We start from the raw sequence: 23,790 nt of genomic DNA, 5'->3' as shown, positions 1-23,790 counted from the left end.
GTTCTGATTAGTGAGTCGGGTGTTAGTTTATTAATAAAAAGGTCATTACAAGTATTTGTCGTATCACATACTTAAACGAACGAATATAAGTTCGCTACTCGAACGATTTTGTGTTACTTCGGCCGATGTCTCAATTAACAGTTTGGTATTATTTATAAAGCTTATCGCGAACCCATTTGCGAAGTTAAAGCTTTGTGAAGTATCCCGGCATTGGATAGAAGCAAAATAGTGATCTATCGTTCTCCTATAACATGCGATAGTAATTCTTTTTTGTGATTTAGTTAATGACAGGAAGATTGTAAATATATTTGTACTACTGTCGATTTAGTTGCATTTTACCATTGTTGCGAACTGCCAAAACTATTGTAATTTTTTAGCATTTACCGGACGACACGGATAATAGCATGGTCTCACTTGTACAATTAATTTAACCGACTCCAAAAAAAGGAAGGTTATCAATTCGTTGTTTGATTGGCGGAATAGAAATTGTGATGGCAGCCGGCATCATCGAATTTGTTTGGAATATGCCAGCGGATTAAAAGTTTTGAATACAATCTAAATGTTAAAAAAAATCTAGACAAATGCGATTTTGCTTAAGGCTGTTTGTTCGAAAATGTTTAGTAAATGTATAAATTAGAGTTCGGGTACTCATGTGCTTTTGTAAACGTAGATTTGGTGTAAATGATGCGAATGGAAATGATAAGTGAGAGTTTGTAGTTATCTGTGTAGGCGGTAGCGTAGCGGGCCCCGGTAGCTCCATCGTCGGGGCCCCCTTTCTAACAATAAAACTATTGCATAATTCGATATTCTTTTATTTATATACCCCAATATGGAACAAAAACTTTGAGGGTGGGATTATATGACATTCATTATTACATTCACTTTGTATCACACTAAAGGCCGGCAACGCACTCGCGAGCCATCTGGCATTGGTTGTCTATGGGCGGTATGTTAACTTAACATGAGATTCTCACCTCCTGCTCGTTTGCCCCGTTCTATTAAAATAAACTGACAAACAGAAAAATACGAATGGCTAATTTAGTTAGAAGGTTTGTACAAAACTTTATTATAAAGAAAAAAAGGGCATCAATGCAGACTTGTGATTTTGACATACGGGAGTCGTACTTAGCGCCAAGTATGGACTCTGAACTTAAAATATTAAAAATCCCAATTGTAAACTCAACTCTGGAGATGTTCGGGTTCAGTTACTCGAAGATAAAACTATCCAATGCTTCACATTCACTGTTTAAAAATATATTAGATTATTAGTAACGCTAATTTCTATAATAAATAATTGCCAGTTAAAATGTTGGCATTTTTCATGAACAGTCTTGGTCATCAATGGGAGCTTGAGTCGCTTCGCAAGTCAGTGGTGTCAATCTTTTCTGTAAAATATGGTTTATTTCAAAAACAGTTCCCTAGAAGGACATTACAGAAGATTGGAATATATCAGGAAACTTACATAGTCTTTAATGGTTTTTCTGAAGCTCTCGGCTGCTTGTTTCTTCTTTCTTTTTAGGAAACCGCACTGAAAAATAAAGAAATACGTAAACTAAACATACATAATTAGTAACTACTGGATGTCCTGGGCAACTTCGTATCCCCTACCTATTAATACAAATTTGTGTCAAAACTTAATCATTTTTTTTAAACTGACCAATGAGATTGGACCTCGTACTACAGCTATGAAACATATTTCTGAAGATAATATATGAAAACCAAAAGGTTTTCTTTATTTCAAATAATAAAAGACAACCAACTTTTCCCTGCTTTAAACAGATTTATTGGAAAATTTAATTTTCTGTTTTAGTATTTTTCTTTACTCATAAGAAGAAGAAAGAAGTGTCCCACCTTCCCTCAACTTACACAAATATTTCAATCATAATTAACCAAATCGATTCAGCCAATTTCGAGTTTTAGGGAGACAAACAAACAGCAAATCATATATATATTATATATAATATATAGATGATAATACAATGATATAATAGTAATGATTGTTTTTAATACCTAATTTACGATTATTATTGAAAAACACTTTAAATAAATAAATTCGGTAATCTCAACGATTGCCTAGTTGTTTTGCTGCGAATCAAACCCAGGACCGGCAGGTTATGGTGGTGCCGTACTGTTGTTTTAATTTAGCTCTAGTAAAAGTCTTACCTTATAAAGTACGTATATTAAAATAGCAATCAAGAGGAGACCGAATAATACAGCCAGTACTATGATCCACGTTGCTACGATGTCGCAGTTATAATGGAGAGTGTTAGTGATACTGAAAAGAGAAATTAACAACTAAGATTTCGTCTACTTAACACAAAAAATATCTCAAAGGTTACGCCGCGCTGGTATTCTGTCACATTACAGTCGTTCGTTTAGTTACAGAGTACCAACGCAGGTGTTAACCGCTTGTTTTTGTGTTGTGGTCTGTTTGTAAGAAGAGCGGCGATGCTCACGCCAAAATCATCTCTTAGGGAGCGTTCAAGTATTATGTAACGAATATTGGGGGGGGGTCCTTTTGTAAAACGTTACGATGCGGGGCGGGGATTAAATTACGCGTTATTGTTAATATTTTTTTCGACTTACACCACATAATAATAACTAAAGAGTCACTAGGTGGTCACGAAACGTTTTACTATACTTGGGTACTGAAAAACGTTACGGCGAGTTACATGGGGGGGGGGGTCAATAATCTCCAAAAATTGCGTTACGTAATACTTGAACGCTACAATATGCGTTCGTGATTGTACTGACACAAAATCATTTGAAATCTACTAACGAGTAACGTATATGATACAATACAAGTTTTATAACAAACAAAAGTAATGTAAGCTGAAGTTAGCGTTCCTTTTTTAAATGCAATCATAGTTTATTTCATAGGATCGTGTTTGCCTTCTCTTCTCTCTCTTAGGAACGAGAACCGGTGATACAATGGGGCAATTCATTTTGGAGTTTGGTACGTAGAAAGTGGAAAAACTTAGGTTTTTCTTACCTAAAACACTTGTCCTCTTTTCCAAGCGCTAATGTTATCTTCGAATTTAATTTAATATCTTGTTTTTGTATAATATTATCTGTAAATATGGGAAAAAGATTTATTATTATATTTACTACCCGATTTATATATATATTATATATTACATATAAAACAATTTTAATTATTTTAAGAAGGTAACTGAGCAGACACAGGGCCCTCAAAATGCTTTAATAATTTTCATTATAGTGAGACTAGTAAACCCTAAAAAAACTAGTGAAAAAAATACTTGTAAATTGTAATAGGTATAAACACATTCACCAAGATAAATTTAGATTTGTAGATACACAATTCGATAGAAAAGAATTAGATGTGATTGTTATGAAGCTTTTTTACCAAGATCTAATATGTTTTGTCAAAGATAAGCTAATATAAGGTGCGCATCAGCGCGCTTTAGTGTATTAAAATGGCTACAAATATAATCATTACCTAATTTGGTGGGTAGGGCAAAAATACTGACGTAAACACTGACTACATTGTTTATACGTAGCTCGGGAATACTGCACGATGCGTGTGTGATATCTTTATCAATAGTGCAGTTTGATGTAGATGTTTCAGTTTTTACCTAGAAATATATAAAACTTATTCTATAATATCTAGTACCTCGACGTGTAGTCGTCTAACATAAGAACAATTAAACAGAAACATAGGTCTACCGTATGCTTTCTAATTTTATGACACAGGAGGCAAACGAATAGGCACTAAATAATGTGCTAACCGCACACGGACACCTGCTACGAGGGGTGGCGAGTGTATCGTCGACCTTTGAGCGAATGGCAGCTGATCCCACAAAGAAGTGCCTTAGAAAGCACGTCGAGGTGAAAAGAATCGAACTTTAACCAGATAGAATTATAAATGCTTATCAAGATTAATAATGATAAACTTAAATGATCTCACCATTACATATATTTCGATTACACCCTTGTATATTATTTTTGGTAATTGCACCTTACAATCGATCCCTACCCAGCGGGTTGGTCCCGTGTTGCTTATCTGTAAAAAGTCATTCATTCAATTATTATCATTTATTTTAAGTAATAGCATTGTGTGAAATAATAACGTTACTACGTTATTATAATTAGTATTTTACTAAATTAAACCGACCGTTTGTGGACAAACATATATTATGAAACTTTGCTCACAGGCTTGGAAGCCTAAATAGATCATCATACACCATATAACGTCATATTATCCAATTCCAACAATATCATATATATACAGAAGCAGAAAAAAACTAACTTTTCCCAAGCAGTAGGATCGATTAAGTAATCATTTACATGATAATGATTCACTGATAATAAAAAATTGTTAATAAATTTAAAAAGTTTATGCATTGCTAATTTTGATTATTAATAAATTATTTAATCAGTAATCATTATAAAGATAATCCTGAGAGAATTGGTCATATATGATTAATAGATAAATTTACGATTTACGACTATAAGAAATGTACAATTAATAAATATAATGTCTCAAGACTATATTTCAATAACTATTGGAGCTTTGAAGGCAGAAGTTCGATTTTGTAACTGTAATATAAATTTTTACATACCTTGTACACGTGTTCCAAATGCTTCCCAACTTCCACGTCTCGTAAAGTGACGTTTACTATTTCTTCAGAGTTCGATGTCCTGGAAAAATTTGCAAATCATATTCAAACCTGCCGCGTACTTTTCGGACGCTTGATGTTTGAAATCTTATCTACTTCATATTATCTACTAATAATTGCATTAACCTGCTATTATCGCAATATCGATTTAAAAGCGCTTCCTTTTGAAGTGTAACTTCTCTAGAAGTTTGAGGTGATTTTTTTTCGGATACGTGACGAAGATGTGCAGTGTATTCGTCGAAGAAAAGGGAGAGAGCCATTGAGACTGATTGAGAGAGAGCTAGAAGGGCGAATTAGCTATAATAGAAATTCTATTTTTAAAATAAAGAGAAGTTATGAAACATTAGTATTTTATATTTTATGCAAAATAATTGATTGAATTCTCAAATGACGCATTATAAATTAAAATGCCACTTGTTTTTATTATCGAAAAATAAATTTAAAAAATTAAATTAATAATTTGTATTAATTTTCGACACTTAATATTTTAATGACAGTGAAATTCATTAAATTCCTAACATATCTTACTTTTTCCCTCCCTCTAAGCCTCGGAAATCTAAAGTAAGTAGATTTGTATAAATATGAACAAGACTTAAAAATTTGTTTGCCAAAGAAGTTTCACTTCTGACATGTGTCCTTTTTATATAGAACAAAGGCCTGCCCGGTTCTAAAAAGTTCACCTGATGGTAAGTGATACCGCCGGCCATGGACTCTCTTCTTGAAGGACCCTGAGTCGAATGGGGTCGGAAATACTACAGCTGGTTTCACATAGTGGTGGTGTGCGGTAAACATTGCATTAAATAACGCTCGGATAACGGACGTAATAGAAAACCAAACTGATTTGATAATGTTGAGGTTTATGTTCGATGGTTGGATTAGCTTGCTGGCTAATCTTTGGGCAATACATTTTAGGATATTGCATTAATTTTTCATGATATTTACCAAAAAGAAAATTAATAATATGTATAATCTAGTAAAATGTATATAAACCTCACCCTTCTATGCTTATACCATCACTAACAGTTTGAACGACAAAAATTTCTTCATAATGTTTCCTTGTACTATTAGATTGCTTTTCACAATGATCATAAATGTCATATTCGATTATAATCGATTCGTCTGCGTTTGTCAAAGAACTAGTTTCCAGAGTTATGTCACCAGTATTCTAAAAATATAAGAATTGTTAGTCGCGACTTCTGTTTTTTTAACAGGAGGCAGACGGGCAGGATTTACTTGATGTTAAGTGATACACCACACTACTGCACAAATAACATTAGATTGCCAGAAGGCTCGCAAGTGCGTCACCGGCCTTTGAGCTTTGAATTGAACAGGACTATATATATGAAAATATATGGAGTTTAAATTAAAGGATTTATGGCAGAATATGTGTTTCGTTTATATAAAGGCAGGTTCCGCAAACAAAAACTTCGGCTTTTTCGCATTGTATGTTAACCATTACGCAACAGAGGTGGATTAAAACTGTACACCAATCAAAGTTCTGTCTATGTACGCATTTAACACTCGACTTCAAGTATATTGATAAGATTACGCTTTTATGGCTAATGCTAGTAGAACTAAACAAATATATAACTTAAAAATACACGTGTCTATGCCACATTGGAGATATAAGGGAATTTGAAAAACATTTCACTTTTTCATAAAAAGAAATGATCTGCACTTACTACAAAGAAAACTTTTGTTACGTTAACATGCAACATGCGTGTTTACTATTATGATTGTCTCTCTTACCCAAGTCGCTGCATTTGCCAAACTAGCTCTTGGTTTGCAAGTCAGGACCTCCGCACCTATTGCCCGAACACAATCCTCAGGAGTCTTTAACACTAAGACGGGACTCACGCGCAGAACAAGACAGGACGTGTACGCAGTTTCGCCATCATTTCTCACAGATATCGATATTGTTTCATTCGCCGATGAACCTGATATGTACGGACGACTGAAAGAATTATACTATGAAAATAATGCACATTGTGATGCTGCAATCTCGTTCCGGGATTTTACTTTGCCCCCTCATATTTCGCATTGTGTAATTGGAACCTTATGATTTTTATAATTTTAATTCTAAATCAATAATGTCAACTAAAATATATTATTTTTTACGAAACCCATTACAATTTAAGAACCCTTAGAATGCCGTAGACTGCGAAGCGCACCAATACATCGATTCTGACCCAACTGCGCATACGAACTCGCCTGTCTATCATATACCGACAGCAAATTACATCTTATTTCGGCCATACAATGCGCAGAGGCGATGAGAACTTGGAGAAACTGATCGTGGTTAGTAACACAGAAGGCAAAAGATCACGTTACCGTTCACCAACCAGATGGACCGATCAAGTGAAAGACTTATCGTCCTACCAACTATACAGTGTTATAAGAGAGGCGGATAGAAACCGGTGGAAACAGATTGTCGGCTCCAGATGTTTCCTTGCTGACTACAACGCTCAGACATGTGCTACCGACTGAAGAGAGAGAGATGTTTAAATAAGAAACACGACGGGTTGCACTCCGGGAGTGCCGGCAGAAGTGAAAACTTGAATATTAACGTTGTGCATTTTTGATATTTTGGAATTGTTAGGGAATAATTTTGCACGAATTGCTTTAATTATCAACATTAAAGAACTATCATTTATGTGGTAGAATACAATATTTATTTTTTGCGCTATCGTACACAAACATGACAATTTATATTATATTAAATACGCCGCGCCAGCTGTTAAGTCTCTATCCGTCTTACGAATTTTCGATCAGGTCACGTGTCCTGACGTGAGTTTAACATTATTTACCCATTCCAAAAAAAGTGTACAACGCCGCTAAAGAAGTTTTCACTTCAATAATTACAAAAAAAATCAATGAGAAAATCTACTTCTGCCCAACTATTGACTCTTGTCAACTTAAGTGCCGTGAGTAGTACAGCTGTATAAAATCTATTGATCAAAAATTTAATAGAATTTGTCTTGATTAACACCAAGTCCAGTTAATAAGTTAAGCTAAGGCGTTTACTCACGATATAGCAGTTGCCAAGCTAGCTTTAAGGTTAGGAGTACAAGTCCCCTCACAATCCACCGCTGACACAGAGCCGAAGAGAGTCAAAATACTCGATTCACTCAGCATCACTTGAGATGGTCTAAACTCCGTCTGCTGAGATGGCGTTTTAACCAAGCTGGCTGATATTTTGTATGAAATCTCCTGGTTGTAATAACCTCCCTAAAAGCACAAACATACTTTAAATTAGCTGTTGGAGTACGAAATAAATTATACAGCCATAAGAATTGATCAAATATAAGGTAGATCACTAAAGAGTGTCCAAAAATATTCATTTAAATTTTCAAAGATCTATAATTGAGTTAATTCAAAAATTACACGTGTTTTCTTCACGATGTTTTTCTTCATCGCATGAACAAGCTATAATTTATTGCATATATAGGGTCCGGACGCATTAAGTTAGATTAAGGGGATACTATTACAATCTGAACCAGATGACGGTTATTCTATTCTATTCTATATATATAAAAACAGTCGATAAAGTTTCTTATACGTGGGGTCAAAATACTATTATTATACGTAATCATTTTTTTGTAGTACATTTTCAGGAACTTTCAGATTACTTGTATATTTAAGGATCATTAAAAACACTTACAATTGGTGTTAATACTTTGACAGCTTTATTTAAGACACTTGGTTTTGTTTTCAATGATTTATAGAAAATTATCTTTCCATCAGAATTAGCATCTGCTAATTTTGCACTGGGATGCATCACTTCGATTGTTATTGATATATCTGTAAAGAAAAATGGCATCATCGATTAATTCACACACCTTTAAACATATTACCACGCCCAAACCACTCATGCTTTAGTTTTATTTTGTTTGTTACTTTAGTTTAGTCATAGTCATTTGTTTGTATCTGTTCGCAATACAAGGCTTTCACAAAGATGGTCGGTCAATACCTGCCGGGTGTAAATTGGTAAAATCCAATATTGTGAAGAGGAAAGGTTTATTTTCCCCACGCATTCTTTGTGTTGTCCTTTGTTGAAGTAACTCATTGGAAGAATATTATCAGTGAATATTACGCAAGTGACACATATACCAATTCTTGAAAGGCCGGCAACGCACTTGCGAGCCTTTTGGCATTGTGAGTGTCCATGGGCGGCGGTATCACTTAACATCAGGTGAGCCTCCTGTCCGTTTGCCTCCCATTACATTAAAAAAAAAATCAAATAAATCGGATATAAACGCGAATGCATTATATTACCTACATATACACTTCGACAACAATCGTGGTCAACGATTAAATAGTGTAATAAAGTAGCGTGGTTACTAAATATATTTCAATTCAAAATCCGGCAACGCACTCTCTAGCTGTGGCATTGACTCACCACAAGCGGCGGTGTAAATTTTAACATCAGATTTAAAAAACAGTAAATTTCAATAACTTTAAACCAATGTTTAAATTTGCATGATATTTGAGTAGCCAAGAAAATGGCGCATTTCGGAAAACTAACTAGTCAATATATTCTTTAATAAAAATAATTTTAATTTTGTTGATATCTTATTATTATATTTTCCATATTTCTTACAAAGATTTGATTGATACAAAGAAGATTTTTTTTGGATTTTAGCCGGTTTTATTCCCGGGACAGTGGTTATTTTTAAAATGTTCGAATGCAGTTAAGTTTTATTTAAAAATGAAAGAATGTTTGTTTCGCATATTCGCTAGTTCCATTGTTTGGAGTGGATTATAAATTCCACCTGTAAGGGTATCACGTCGTAAATTCAGCAGAAACCTACATTTGTTTTCTTTTATATACGTTTGATTTACGTCTTACGCTAGATACAACCTCTTTAGGTTTTGGCCTCAGATTTCTGAATCTGTTTCATGATCATTTTTAAATCTAATAGGCAAGTAGGTGATCAGCCTCCAGTGCCTGACATATGCCGTCGACTTTTTGGGTCTAAGACATGTCGGTTTCCTCACGATGTTTACCAAAATGTTAAATGCGCACATAGAATGAAAGTCCATTTGTGCACAGCCGGGGATCCATTGGTGGATCGAACCTACGACTTCAGGTATGAGAGTCGCACGCTGAAGCCACTAGGTCAACACTGCTCTGTGCTCTTACATATAAATAGTGGCTTATTTAAAACAACCCATTAGTTGTTAAGGCCGTATAATGTAAATCATTATCTTAGTGTTTAGCAGAGTGCTTTAGGACAGTACTTTAGTTGAAACATGTAAATGCTACTTGCTTTAGTACGGTTCTACTTGACTTTCAAGTTGAATCAAAATAGAATGGCTTTTTATTTTTGTTTCAAGTGATACCCCTCCCGCGCCCGCGCAACCTCCGAGATCACTCCTCGTTGTGTGTAAACACGTAATTTAGTAAAATCTTTAGGAGAGTGCACAAGTGCCGTAAAACGCTTGCGTGTTTTTTGATTTTTAAAGATGGCTAAATGGTCGGAAGATACAACTATCAAATTTGTGTCTGAATATGTTGTTCACGAATGTTCGTGGAACGTTAAAAACAATTTATACAAAAACAATCAGGCTAGGCATTCGGCATACACTGCCTTAAAAGAAGCTATTTTATTTATTATTTATATTTTGTTTATTTATTTCGAATAAAATCTCGTCTTCTATTTGTTCCATAACTACAGTTAGTATTTTGCGTACAATATAGCGTATTTGCCGACGTCGTTGCGCGTTCATTGTGGCGCTGTAATGATACTCTACTGGAAGAAATGTAAACGTTCACTCACAATGCACTAAAGAACTTGCCTTTCAAGTTGTACTAAAATACTCTCCTAAACACTATGATAATGTAAATCGGGCCTTATACTTACTAGCCTCACAGGTCTTCAAGCTTGTTGGATACTGAATTTTCAATCCAGAGCTAAATTGAAACGCTGTCTTATCTTGACGTTTCTGTAATGATACAATTATTACATTTTATAAGGACAGATAATTATTATTTTTGCAGACATATAGTGTTATTAAAATAACTAATACCATATCTTTAGGGAGCGTTCAAGTATTACGTAACGAATTTGGGGGGGGGGGGGGGCCTTTTGTATATTATAGAGAGTCGCTAGGTGGTCACGAAACGTTTTACTATACTTGGGTACAGAAAAACGTTACGGCGCGTTATATGGGGGGGGGGGGGGGGTCAATAATCTCCAAATATTGCGTCACGTAATACTTGAACGCTCCCTTAGCAAGGAGGTACATTTTATTATACTGTTTTTTATTTAAAAATTATTTGTAAACTGTTCGTTTTATAGAACTATTTTAACGTTTACGTATTTCACAGATTAGCTTATTGGCATATATGCTGTAAGCAACGTAGAAGCTTGATACTCATGACCCAGAGATCGTGCGTTCATATCCCGGCTGTGCACCAATTGCGAAAAAGCATTGACATGTCTATGCAAAAATATCAAAGAAACACTTTTGAGGCCCATATTAAAGAAAGGAAAATGAACGTTTATAAACACGCATACAAAACATTATAAAGTAGAGTAAAAAAATGGTGCGTGTACTTATGTACGCGCGTAAGAAGTTATACTTCTTTGGCTTTCTTTATTTTTTTTAAATATTAAATAATTAATAATAAATATTTAGCGTTAATAATTTAACAATATTTAATATTTAGTAGGTATATTATTCAATTTTTAATTAATATTAATAATAATAATTATTTATTATATTAATAATTCAATTTAATAACTAGGTGTGTTTAACCTTTTAACTGAAGGTGATATCAGTTCATTTTTTGTTCATTTTCACCTTTCATTCGGTACATTTCACTCGAAATGAAATGTCTGAACAAAAAATGAAACACGAGTGCCGAATGAATTCATTAGTGAACCGATCCAACAGTGTTGGATATTGGCATCCGGCATCTTTCATTCCCACTCCGAATGAACGAGAAATGAACGGTCTGAACACTGAGAGAACGTTCATTCGGATTCGGCCATTTTGTTTCGAGTCCTGTAGCCGACGGACATCACGTTGTCGACGAAGTTATAACTTTTTTTCTGTGTGTTATTATATTGTTTTCATGCGGCAAAATGGTTTTCAAGTGGAACGATCAAAATACATTACTTTTTTTGGAGAACTTTAAAAATTATCAATGCCTTTGGAACCACAAAATTGTTGAATACAAAGACCGAACAATGCGGGCAAACTCTATAAAATCTCTAATCAGTGATTTAAACTTAGAGATTACTGAAGAAGATATTAAACATAAAATAAAAACGATAAGGACCCGGTATACAACAGAATTAACCAAAATAAAGCAGTCTACTAAAAGCGGTTGCTCTTCTGACGATGTCTATGTACCGACCCTGTACTGGTTTAAACATGCAGAATTTTTAAGCAGTGTATGCGTCCCACGGCAGAGTACATCAAGTCTCGTAAGTAGAATCTTTCATCAATCCATACTAATCCATATCCATAATATTAATCCATATCCTAGTAACTCTGTCTGTCTAACCTAACTAACTAACTAACTAACCCACTTAATACTTATACTCAAACAAAAACAACGTATATGAATTGTATAGGTTTATTCAGTATTATTACATCATATTCTTCTTATCCTGTTCCATTGCCATGGTACAGTCCATGAAGTGACGAACTTTTCTGCATATACGTCACGCACGCGGCGGGCATTTTCACTATGATTTCTTGCATTGGTTGGTGGTAAATCGCTTAATGCTAAAGATTCGCCATTCTCCAGGTACAATGGACCCTGTGACCCAATCCTCAGTTTCCAGTGATCGTTGCACACGTTGTTTTAACAAGTTGTTTAACTTTTTGCACTGACAATGGAATCGCCTTTTCATAGATTCGAAATTTTGATACTAATATTCCAAAAGAGTATTCGACCACTCGTCGAGCTCTTGACAGCCGATAGTTAAATATTTTATTATATGGTTTCAAAACATCCGTCCGCAAAGGAAAGGCATCATCTGCGACGATTACGCCTTCCTTTGGGAAATTTAGAAGATTCGACAACAAAGCTTCATTCAGTGTTGATTTATTAAAGACGGATGCATCATTTACCCTTCCGTTTATCCCAACATCTATATAAATAAAATTATAATTCGCATCTACTACTACAAATAGATGAATACTAAAATTCTTTTTGTAGTCGAAATATTCAGAGCCTGAACTTCCTGGGCATCTTATATTCACCAATTTTCCATCCATTGCACCACAACAGTTTGGAAAGTTCCATAATCTATAGTAGTCTTCCATTATGTTATTCCATTCATGTTGACTTCCAGGACCCTGTAATAATAAAAGTGTCAACATTTTAATTACAGGATGCACCACAGACTCAAAATGAAGACTCTGCTGAATCTGAGCAGACTCAAGCTGGCAGTGAGGAACAGAAGACGCCAAATTCTGAGATTAGTAGGAATGGAAGTAGTGAACTGATGACTCCTTCATATTCTCGAAAGCCAACAAACAAGAAAAGGAAGATTGATATACCGATTGATAGAGCAATTAAAGAATTAAAAACTATAAGCGAGCAAGCCAAAGTCCAAACTGAAGATGAGTTTGATTTGTTTTGCAAAAGTTTGGCAGTACAACTCAAGAAAATGCCCTTGAACAGGGCTTTGATATGCCAGCAAAAACTTCAATCTGTGATGACTCAGGAACGGTTAACACAGATGTCACAATCATTTCCTGAAAGTATTATGTAAATGTTGATTGTCTAAATTAAAATGTTTCAAGAAAATAAACTTAATATTTTATTAAATAGATATAACTGACCTTAATAACCTTTCCAAGGGCTGTCCAAATGGCTTCTCATACTTCTTGAAAAAAGTAGGATATTGTATTTCGAGGTATTCTGTACAAAAACTCTAAACTTCCAAAACTATCACCTGTAGCCAGGTTTCTCAGTACAATTTGAAGTTTTATCCGGGTAGGTATGCTATCTCTCATTAAAGTGTTTTCTTTCGTTATTAACGGAGCAACAAGAAGTAGAAGTTCTTCAAATTTACTTTCATCCATTCGAAGATGATTACAATATGAATCAGGATCTTCAACGGCTAGTTCTCTCAACAATGTATAGGAAGCTCCTAATAAATTTCTTCTTTCAATCCATGGTCGCACCCACCACCGTCGACGTTTTTTTTGCTTCTTTTTTGTCAACTCTTTGATCAAATGATCACAAATTAAACTAATTCCAAGACGTACGACTTCATTCGATGACATATTTAAAAGAAAGAACAATGAATGTTCATTTCTGTATCATTTCGTCTAAGCCGTGTGAACATAGAATGAAAAAAAAATGAAGCATTCACTCGAGTGAACAATCAACCGTCTGATATCACCTAGTAACAATAGGTCTTTGTGAATAAGCATTGCTAAATTTCTTTGAAAAAATAATAAAAACTCTTACTTAATTTGTTTAAAAGGTACTACAAATGTCATTATGGTCATTCAAAATTCTTGGCATAGCTGCTAACGTCACGCACATTCTATTTCTTTTTACTTGTAAATTGTCCTATTCCCATCTCGCTCGCGCACGCTCGGCGCCCATACTGATAATTTTGTGTCACGGTGCGCGCGCATCGTAAAATTTCACTCTATTAAATTTTTCATAACGCGCCTAAAGAAGTATAACTTCAAAAAATAAAAAAAAATCATGTTGTGCGCGTGTTTCTCAGCCCTCGCTCGGTACGATCGCTGTGGATAATCGAGCAAGTCTTGGGACCACATAACTGATTTTCAGTGAGACCATTGTATAGTATATATAGATAGTAACGTATAAATTAAGTTATTATATAGTAAGAAAGTATCATCACAAAGTATTATTACATACCTGTAAATTGGGAAATGTCGTGAACAACGTTACAGTAATAGCTGGTATGCCTCGAAATATTGCCACTTTATTACTGTCCGGAGCACCAATGGCTATTCCTACAATTATTAAAAATCCTTGTATTAAAATTAAAAGACTACTACTATGAACTAACCATTTATGTACTTCATGTTATTTCATAAAAAACTTCAAGAAATATTCGAGTAGATTTTTTAACACACACTTCGTGTTTGCCTATAAAATTTAAAGAATTCCTATAATCCCCTGACCAAATAGTTAAGGGACCATCTCGAATAAAATAAATTCATAAGTACTTGTATTCTTGTTATGTGGCTTTATGTCAGTTTCTATAGATGCTTAGTTTTAATCTTTTACTGATAAAACTTTTTGTTGTTATTTTTTGTATAAGTATGTGTGTGTATTGTTTTGTATGAATATAAATGTAGATTATTGCCGCATTGGTGAGTCGTAATGGCAAATTACAAAAAATTAATAAGGTCCAGAAGTCTTCAAACAATTCACTTTTCAAAGTTATACAAAATACCGTTTCTATGATTTTTTTTCTAACACAATTGCTTTGAACTTTTAGAAGTGAAATAATAATACGCTAAAACAATTATTTCTTTACATAATATGTACCTTTACACCCATTATCTGAAAGATTGTCCATCGCAGTGAGGCTCAAGCCGAAAGTGTTAAAACCAGCTGGTTGTATTCGCTGAAACCACTTCCTACCCGCAATCAAACCTGCGCCGGAGTACAAGTACACTACACCCTTGTCCCCGCTTTCATAAGGAGCACTTATAGCCACCTCTGAAAATTTTATTAAAATAGGTTGAATAAAAAATTTATTTCATTTGATTTATTGATAGTACTTTTATACATATTAGTTTCATTAAACTAAAATCCAGATTCTAATCCTTGGATTATTTTAATTTTGATTTACATCTTGAGAACTGTGTATTTTCTATCTGTCAAGTTATGATGCAACTTTAAAAATCAATAAAGAAATAAGGTATAACAACGAACATCTTTAGCACTTATATCCGGACGCTGTTTTAGATATATTTCTTTAAGGAAATATTGTATGAAACTTCTTTCATACTTGAATGACAATGACCAATCTAAAAAATTACTGGAAGTAATAATTCTATCTGCATATCTGATTGAGGTAAGAATACAATTATTTGTATAAAAATAAACTGGCTGGACCAACACGAGTGTATTAATTTGGGTTTAAACACACGCTGTCGACTTTTTGAGTCTCGGTTTCGTCGCGATGTTTTCCGTCACCATTCGAGTGAATGTTAAAATGCGCAAATAAAAAGAAAATCTATTGGTACAAGGATCGAACTTACGACTTCAGGAATGAGAGTCACGCGCATATACATTTAAAAGTTTTACATAAACCTACTTATGTACATTAAAGAAACTATATACTATCCTTACCATCGAGACCATCTCCATCCATGTCACCAACACTAACAATTGCAGCGCCGAAATATCCACCATTTTCTGTTCCTGTCACTATTCTTTTTAGCGATAATATCTGCGGAATCACATCTACTTAGAAACGGCTTGATCGTATTTTATTATTTTATTTGTATTCAGTAGGTCTGAGAATAGATTGTAAACTGTTTTCCTTAAAATGGGAAGGGTGGCTCACCCCAATTTTTTTATATCTTTGGACAATTGGTTTAATTTTTTATTTTAAGCGTTAAAAATTATTTTTAGTTAATATAATAGCGACTTCTCTACTGGAATAATCTTTATGTAACAAATCAACGTTCCGGTCCGCACATTACAAAGTTTAGGTAAATATAATAATTTGGATTACGATTCAAACATACCAAATATGTGGTAGTGTGTAAAGCGTGTGCAAACCAACCAATAAGCTACTACTGATGTTATTAATTTTTCACATTTCAAACTACTAAAGTTGTAATACATAGTATATTATTATAGATGTATTACAATCTATGTACATAAATATTCAATTAAGTTTCCAGTTAACATTAAAGTCATACAATTTAGTAGAAAACGGTATATCAATTCAAACGGCATGGCATATACTAAAGCATACACAGATTGTTAAAGTTTTCTATATTAAAATTATGTTACTAACGTTGGTATCATAATTCTGTAAATACAAGTACACCGCGCCTGTATCAAAACCGGAACCTTCATTAAACGTAGGTGCGCCCACAAGAAGGCTTGGGCGGGCGCCACCAAGATTTGCAGCTGTCATCACAGCGCCGTACTTTGACCCAACCTCGCCATCCGACAGTTCATGTTCTAAGGCATATCCAAAATATGGTCTTCTACCGTAGAAAAGTATCTGTAATTTATTTATTAAGAGACTAAGAGAAGATACTAAACTTTGGAATGGACAATGGTATGGATGGATTCTAACTACCTACAATTTTCTGAAAAAGAATTATGAAACTTCTTTTGTTGATTACAGTAGCCCTGATATTGCGTCATTAGACGCAACTACCTTATATTAAAGTCATCATCAGAAGAGTTTATTTAAACAACCTTTTGCAAAGCTCTTATTTACTCGAAATTGTAGAAAAAAAAATTGAACTTTTAATTGATAAGATTTTACCCCCGTAATACCTTACTACATCTTTTGAAAAACTCTTTAAGAAGTATTATAGAACTAGTATCTATTCGCGTTATACCGCCTTCACCTTATAAATTAGTCGTGGGTAAATAACAAATAAAAACTAGTAGAACCGGTACCTTTTACCAAATTTCATTAAAAAAATTGCGGCTAAGTCAAAGCGTAACAGACTAATATTTTATAATATAAGGATTAAATATGAGACAAATGATATACTTTTCCCTGTCCATAATCGCCATACGTAGTGCTGATGACATAAGAAACATTGTCGGACAGGAACTTGCCAATTATTACACTATAACCTGAAAAAATATTATGAAATTTTTTAATAAAGAGCATTTTTTTGTATATTGCCGACAGCTTCGGCAGCTTATGCGTAGCTAAAAATGTATATAAAGTACTTACCGAAGCCTGGATATTTATGTTTATTAAAGATGAATTCAGGATTTCCTAGTGTATCAATATTTTGTGGGTTCCATAATACGGCGCCACCTATAAATATATTTGCTCTGAGAAAACGGTAACAACAATTATGAAGATGACTATGAGATCTGAAATTGGCATCTTTATTACTGAGAGAGCTACAGTCATATTTCAAAGTATTAAAACTACATCTTAAGTTCTTTTACGCCCGAATCCAGTAATCAATCCACAATCTCAGATTGCTTTCAATCAGACCGTGACAGTCGATCGATCTCCTATCTGCATCCCAATAACCAAACCCTACGAAGACAATCCATTTTTGGCGACGGATAAAATGCTCTTTGTCGTTCCATTTTACCGAGTTTTCACTCATATTTGATAGTCAATGTATAACAAAGTAAATGAAACCGTACATATAACATTAAAATATACAATATGTGTATATTTAAAAAATAACAAGTTTTTTAATTATTTAAAAAACTACTGTAAGTTAAAATCTGTTAAATAATTAACTGTTGAAATCGAGCTTTCGTCAACTGTCATTTTCATACAAAGGTCTATCCACAGACACCGATACGACATCCCATGGATAACTTGTATCGTCAGATGGCTATTATAATCCGTCGATTGGTTATTGGCACACTTGTTACAACATTTGGATTAAGGTTACTATCTCAGATGGTGGATTATGGATTGAGGTTATTGGGCGTTAAAGAGATTATTAGCAACATCCGAAGGAAACAGAAAATTAAATCATAATGGGGATCTGATCACTTACTTGCCTATTAGATTGACAATAAATCATGAAACAGATACAGAAATCTGAGAGCCAGACCTAAAAAGGTTGTAGCGCCACTGATTTATTCTTTATTTATTATACTTGAACTGGCACTAGGCTTCACTACGAAAGTGCCTTAAAATGTGGGAAAATTGATACTTAGAAAATGTATTGTTTTGTTTACCAACTTGACTCCCGGGACTGCCCATTAATATCATCGAGTTTGAGGCAATGCTCCATCCGAATGTGGTAATGTGTCCGTCTGAAATGTGAAGCAGGTTTCTTATTCAGGGCAGTTAATGTATTTAAATAATACATAGGCCCAGTATGTGAATACGTACGTATTGGCTACTACGTGTTATTTAAAAAAAATGTTAAGCAAGAATGAAGGCTTAGAATCAAGAACCAACCAAACAGCACTAACTCTAAATAATAATGATTAAATTGAAACGGAGAAAGAAATGTTTCTGTTCCTGATTTGGGGTTATGGATCCATATCAGTGTTATCCAAACCTATATAGTTTTCATGATGTAATTTGAATTTGTTTATATGTAATATTATCTAATTATTAGAAGCCCTTACTAAAACTTCCCAACATTCCATCGTCAAGTTTCGGCAACAAATAAACCGCATTTGGCGTTTTTCCAAAGTAACATTCTGATGTTTTATACATTCCATCTGAAAATATACATTTTATTATAACTTTCATTAATGAAATGTGAACAATTGATTATTTGATTAGATTTATATCATTATCATTCTAAAGCGCAAAAAGGTAAATTGTTATTTTTTAATTAAAGTTACCTTTACGTAAAATTTGTTATGAAATGGCTATTACGCAGATATTTTTTTAATTGAGTTCAATTATTTTAATCTTTTATAGTAAATAAATAATCTGCGAAATCACAGTTACTAGCATTAGGTACTATCATAATTAGCTGTAGATAACACAACAAAATCAAATACTCACTGTAATCAAAATCTAAGCTTCTTGGGGCACATGTCTGAAACATAACATTATCTCACACACTGTTTTATTGTGTTTTTTTTTATTATTTCTATTACTCTTTAATGTATAATATTCTACGGTTTCGATATATGTTAATATGTCATTGTCTTCACATATAATTATTTAACTAATGTAAACAAAATATTGTAAACCTATTTTAAAAGAGTAAGTGTGGAGTTTCTTGCCCATTCTTCTCCACACGAAACTACCTTTTGGAAGGGGCAACTAGAATCTTCTTTGTATTTTGTATGACGTTCAAATGTGCCATTTTAGGTGGTCTAAATGAAATAAATAAATACAAATAAAAATAAATAAATATAGCAAATACTTTCGCAAAGTTTTTAGGTAAAGGAAAGACTAATCGTAATTGTTTAGTATTCAGATACATTTATACAGATAGTATATATGTATATACCACCTACCACATGTGGATTATACTGTATATTTAATAAATAATCATACTGCATACGGCGTTTTAATAAATCCCTAAGTATTGTTATAACATCTTTATATTATGTAGGATCTATATTATATATGTCACCGTAAAATTGTAAACACCGTTAGATTGTAATCTATGTCGCGAGATTGTAAACTGTCGAAATATTGTGAACCTCAACGAACTGCTTACAATTTAACGTATTATTATTCGGTAGATTGTAATCTATCGAGTGAAACCGTCAAATTGTGAAACGGATCGCACCTCACGCGCTGATTGGTTGAACGGAATATGCCTCGCGCCACCATATTTGTTTGTTAATTCGTTTGTTGTCGATAGATTACAATCTAACGGTGTTTACAATTTTACGTTAACATATACGCAATTATTGTCATAAAATGCTTAAGACTTTTTTTAAGTAAGCGATGTTTAAATACCCCAGCGCGTTGAATATGAACACTTAAATAGGGTCCCTGCGCATATATTACTAAACTAAGTCGAAATAAGCCGCCGTTGCCGTCGGCCTGGAGAACATTATGTTGGATGCTACGATTTTGATTTACATGGTATTGATAGCTGACAAAACTATGAATTTAGCAATATTACATATGTACTTACTATAAAATAGGAATTAGTGGAGCTAACTGTGGCTCCAAGCCAATAATCATGCGTTAAGTTTTGGCTGTAATCTGTGAACATTAAATTAATTAGTTAGTCTGTATTATGAAACAAATATATATTGCTTTAAAAATAAACATTTTTAATTAAGCAGTGTAATACAGCGGAAACTGTCACTTGTTTTTTCAAAAGCTGAGAAATTTTTCCAAGAAAACAATAACATCAACTAAAACTTTACCGAATTTATAGAGTAATAGATAAAGTAGTAAGTAATAATAAGAGTAAAGAGAATACTCCAAGTCAGAGAGAAGAAAACCTCCGTAAAGTATTTGATTCATCAAACATTGTTTTAAGATATTATAACCAAAATGAGTTTAAGGAAGTACTTACTTTGTGGCATAACGATAAACTGTGTCTCCTTAATATTCCCAGAATTAATGTCAATATAAAATATTTTCCCTATATCGTCCGCCCGTGGTGCGCCGACAATTAACCTGCAATGAAACACTCATGAAAATGCTTGCCTACTATTTCTTAGCTTGTAATATTTTTATTTTATATACATTTATGTATTATTGATCATTAGCTAGTTGATTAATATAAATACTACATTAATTAAGCAACGCAAAAATAACATTCTTTGAAACTAAAAACCATAAAAAAATATGATTAAAAGGAGTCCCTTTAGGCAAGGTTCCGAAGATACTGGCAGCGTTCCCCCTTTGAATAGCTAGGGTAATTCTATTTCTGAGGTAGCTGCCAGCTCTTCGGTCTCCGTCGACTAACCTTCATAATGCATGTTGTGATAATTAATAATGCGCGTAACTTTAAAACAATTAACGTACCGCCTGTGTTGATCCTGGTAGGTTGTACTATATCCAAACAAAGCTTGCTTTCTCAATCCAAGAGTTTCAGTGGAGATAACTGTCATACTGGGCTCGTGGTAATATCCCAGAGCAGGCATACATATCGTCACCAAGAGCACTATAAAGGCTGGACAGATCAGAAAATTTGATTATTATGATTATTTCGACACTTAAAGAAACCCAAACAAAAGGAAGATTTTTTTAACGTAAAATGCTAATAAATAAATATTTACCATTACCAGATTAAATTACTAATTTAAAATTATCACTTACATTTCATTGCACTGTTACTTACTTCAATAATATTATAAGACTAAAATTACAAACCGTGAGAAATTAATCCTTATATGACGCTGAGACAAAACAAAATTTATCCTTAACTATTTTAAGATATTACGTAGTAATAATTGTATTAACAAAACACATAATATAGGGTATTGTTGGCTTAGTGGTAATGCGATTTTTGTCTCTGAGTTCCCCGGCTTATCAATAATCTTTCGGTTGTGGTAATTAATAACTTGTTTTGCATTCAAAGTTAATATTGTGAGGAAACTTGAACTGACAAGGTTTTGGAATGTTGGAGGTTATATAAAAACAAATTGTACCGCTACAACGCTTGCTTCTCCTTCTTCTACGGATGTATTCATTCCTAATTCGATCGCATGATGATAACTGAGCATAAGCTGTTTCGTTGAGCCACGCGCAGCTTGTGTACCAGGCTTGAAGTAAGATACCAAGTCTTATCGATACTATCATCGAACAGTTAGGAATAGAAATAGTGGCGACGGTTTCAATTAACATCAGTTTGCCTCCTATTACATAAAAAAAACTATTCTTACAGATTTTTTACTTTTTACCAAGTTGTCCAAAAATACCTTTTGATTACCTTTATTTACAGATAGCAAAAAATATAAATTTGTGTACAAATACAACCTCTTTTACTACTGGTTACTTTTATTTTATTTTATATCAAAATAAAATAAACCTAAATTTTGCAGAAATTTATAACTTAATTATAAAATTAGGCAAAATGAGCGCTCGCGGTTATTTATAACCAATAAAATCGATTAAAAATGTAATGTATTAATCATTACAATAATTAGTTAATGGATATTGTGTTTATAGTTATGGCAAATATCTATAATAAATAGCATTATTAGAATACGAATAATTAATTTTAAATGAAAAATACACTTTGAGATGAGTTCAAAGGATAACAATCGTTTGATGTACCACAATCGGAAATTCGACATTGTTCCGCAATACACCGGAGGCAAGTTAATGTTTGAAAGCTTTTCGAAATGAAAATCGCAAGCATTATTTAAAATTGTATTATTATCATCGTATTGAATATCATTTTTTTCTTCCTCGATTTTTGTTTATTTAAAATACAATTTCATAGTTGTAAGATCCGGTTACAGAACGAGCTACACCGATCCAATTAAAAACTTTAGAAAATGAAATATTTCCCAAATATACGTTTTTGCATATGGGAATATCCTTTGTTACATATGGCCAATTGTTCTGTAGGGCTGTGAAGCTTGGACAATTAAAGAAGATACCCGCCAGCTCTTAGAAGCATTTGAGATGTGGTGCTATCGTCGCATGCTTCATATAAGCTGGATCCAGAAGGTTCTGAAACGAGTTGGAATGTCGGAAAAACTTTTGCAGATCATTAAACAACGGAAAGTTGCGTACCTTCAATCAATTATAATGGGTAAAATCCAGGGTAAACTTGTTGGTAGAAGGAAGAAATCCTGGCTTCGCAACGTTAGAGAATGGACAGGTATTGCAACTGCGGAAGAGTTGCTGCATCTGACACAGGACAAGACACGCTTCAAGAGACTAACAGCCAACCTCCAGTAATGGAGAGGCACTAAAAGAAGAAGAAGAAGAAGATATTGAAATATAATAAAGCGAACTAATTATTGAACTAGACTTGATTTAAATATACAAGAAGTTATTATGATCCGTTGACAGTTGAAAAAAAAGGGGCAGTTATTTTTTTATTGCTGGTTGGTAAAACATAGGCAATAATACAAAAAAACAATTGGGTAGTATTTTCGTCTTACAATGTCAGTTCTAAAAATACGTAAGCAGACTAGTACATAAATGGCCGGTAAAATGATGGAATGGGCAGTTCGATAATTAGTTCGGCAGGTTTAGGATGGCCCACTCGTAACTGCCCATTTAACTATTTCACTGCTCTATATTTATTATATGATGCGTTTTATAATTTTTTAGGACTCATTTTTGTTTACTTTCCTGCTAAGTTTTAACTGGCGAACTTGTTACTACTATATAAAATTGCCGCGTTAAATCAGTGCCTATAATAAAATATTGGAGAGAGGGAAGAGGTTTTTAAGTTTTATTATATTAGCTTATAAATGAAAAACTTTAAGCAATAGACAAATATATCCCTAATAATATTATTATTGAATAATATAGTGAAATTGGAAAGAGATAAAGTTAGAAATAAGTAAAACGTTAGAAGAATAGAGAATACGTCTATGAGTTATCAATCATACTAC

At 33.5% G+C, this 23,790-nt stretch overlaps 1 protein-coding gene across 1 annotated transcript; it reads right to left on the bottom strand.

Annotated features, from left to right (window-relative positions):
* Window positions 1-1,241: 1,241 nt before the first annotated feature.
* Window positions 1,242-21,596, bottom strand: LOC125054707 (integrin alpha-5-like). The gene is made up of 25 exons (XM_047656735.1): window positions 21,533-21,596; window positions 21,239-21,386; window positions 20,784-20,887; window positions 20,394-20,464; window positions 19,301-19,334; window positions 18,913-19,008; window positions 18,514-18,591; window positions 17,534-17,620; window positions 17,345-17,430; window positions 16,628-16,840; window positions 15,952-16,051; window positions 15,142-15,315; window positions 14,503-14,600; window positions 10,505-10,586; window positions 8,302-8,441; window positions 7,669-7,868; window positions 6,390-6,594; window positions 5,636-5,805; window positions 4,584-4,662; window positions 3,929-4,024; window positions 3,461-3,596; window positions 2,993-3,071; window positions 2,164-2,275; window positions 1,463-1,528; window positions 1,242-1,385 (listed from the first exon to the last, which is right to left on the bottom strand). The coding sequence occupies exons 1-25, from the start codon at window positions 21,537-21,539 to the stop codon at window positions 1,320-1,322; spliced, it is 2,727 nt and encodes a 908-aa protein (XP_047512691.1). The 5' UTR covers window positions 21,540-21,596; the 3' UTR covers window positions 1,242-1,319.
* Between the last annotated feature and the right edge of the window lie 2,194 nt (window positions 21,597-23,790).

Source organism: Pieris napi, chromosome 12 (genome assembly GCF_905475465.1).
Source record: "Pieris napi chromosome 12, ilPieNapi1.2, whole genome shotgun sequence".
Classification (NCBI taxonomy): domain Eukaryota; kingdom Metazoa; phylum Arthropoda; class Insecta; order Lepidoptera; family Pieridae; genus Pieris; species Pieris napi.
Note: the sequence above shows the minus strand (reverse complement) of the source record. Positions and strands in the feature narration are given on the sequence as shown.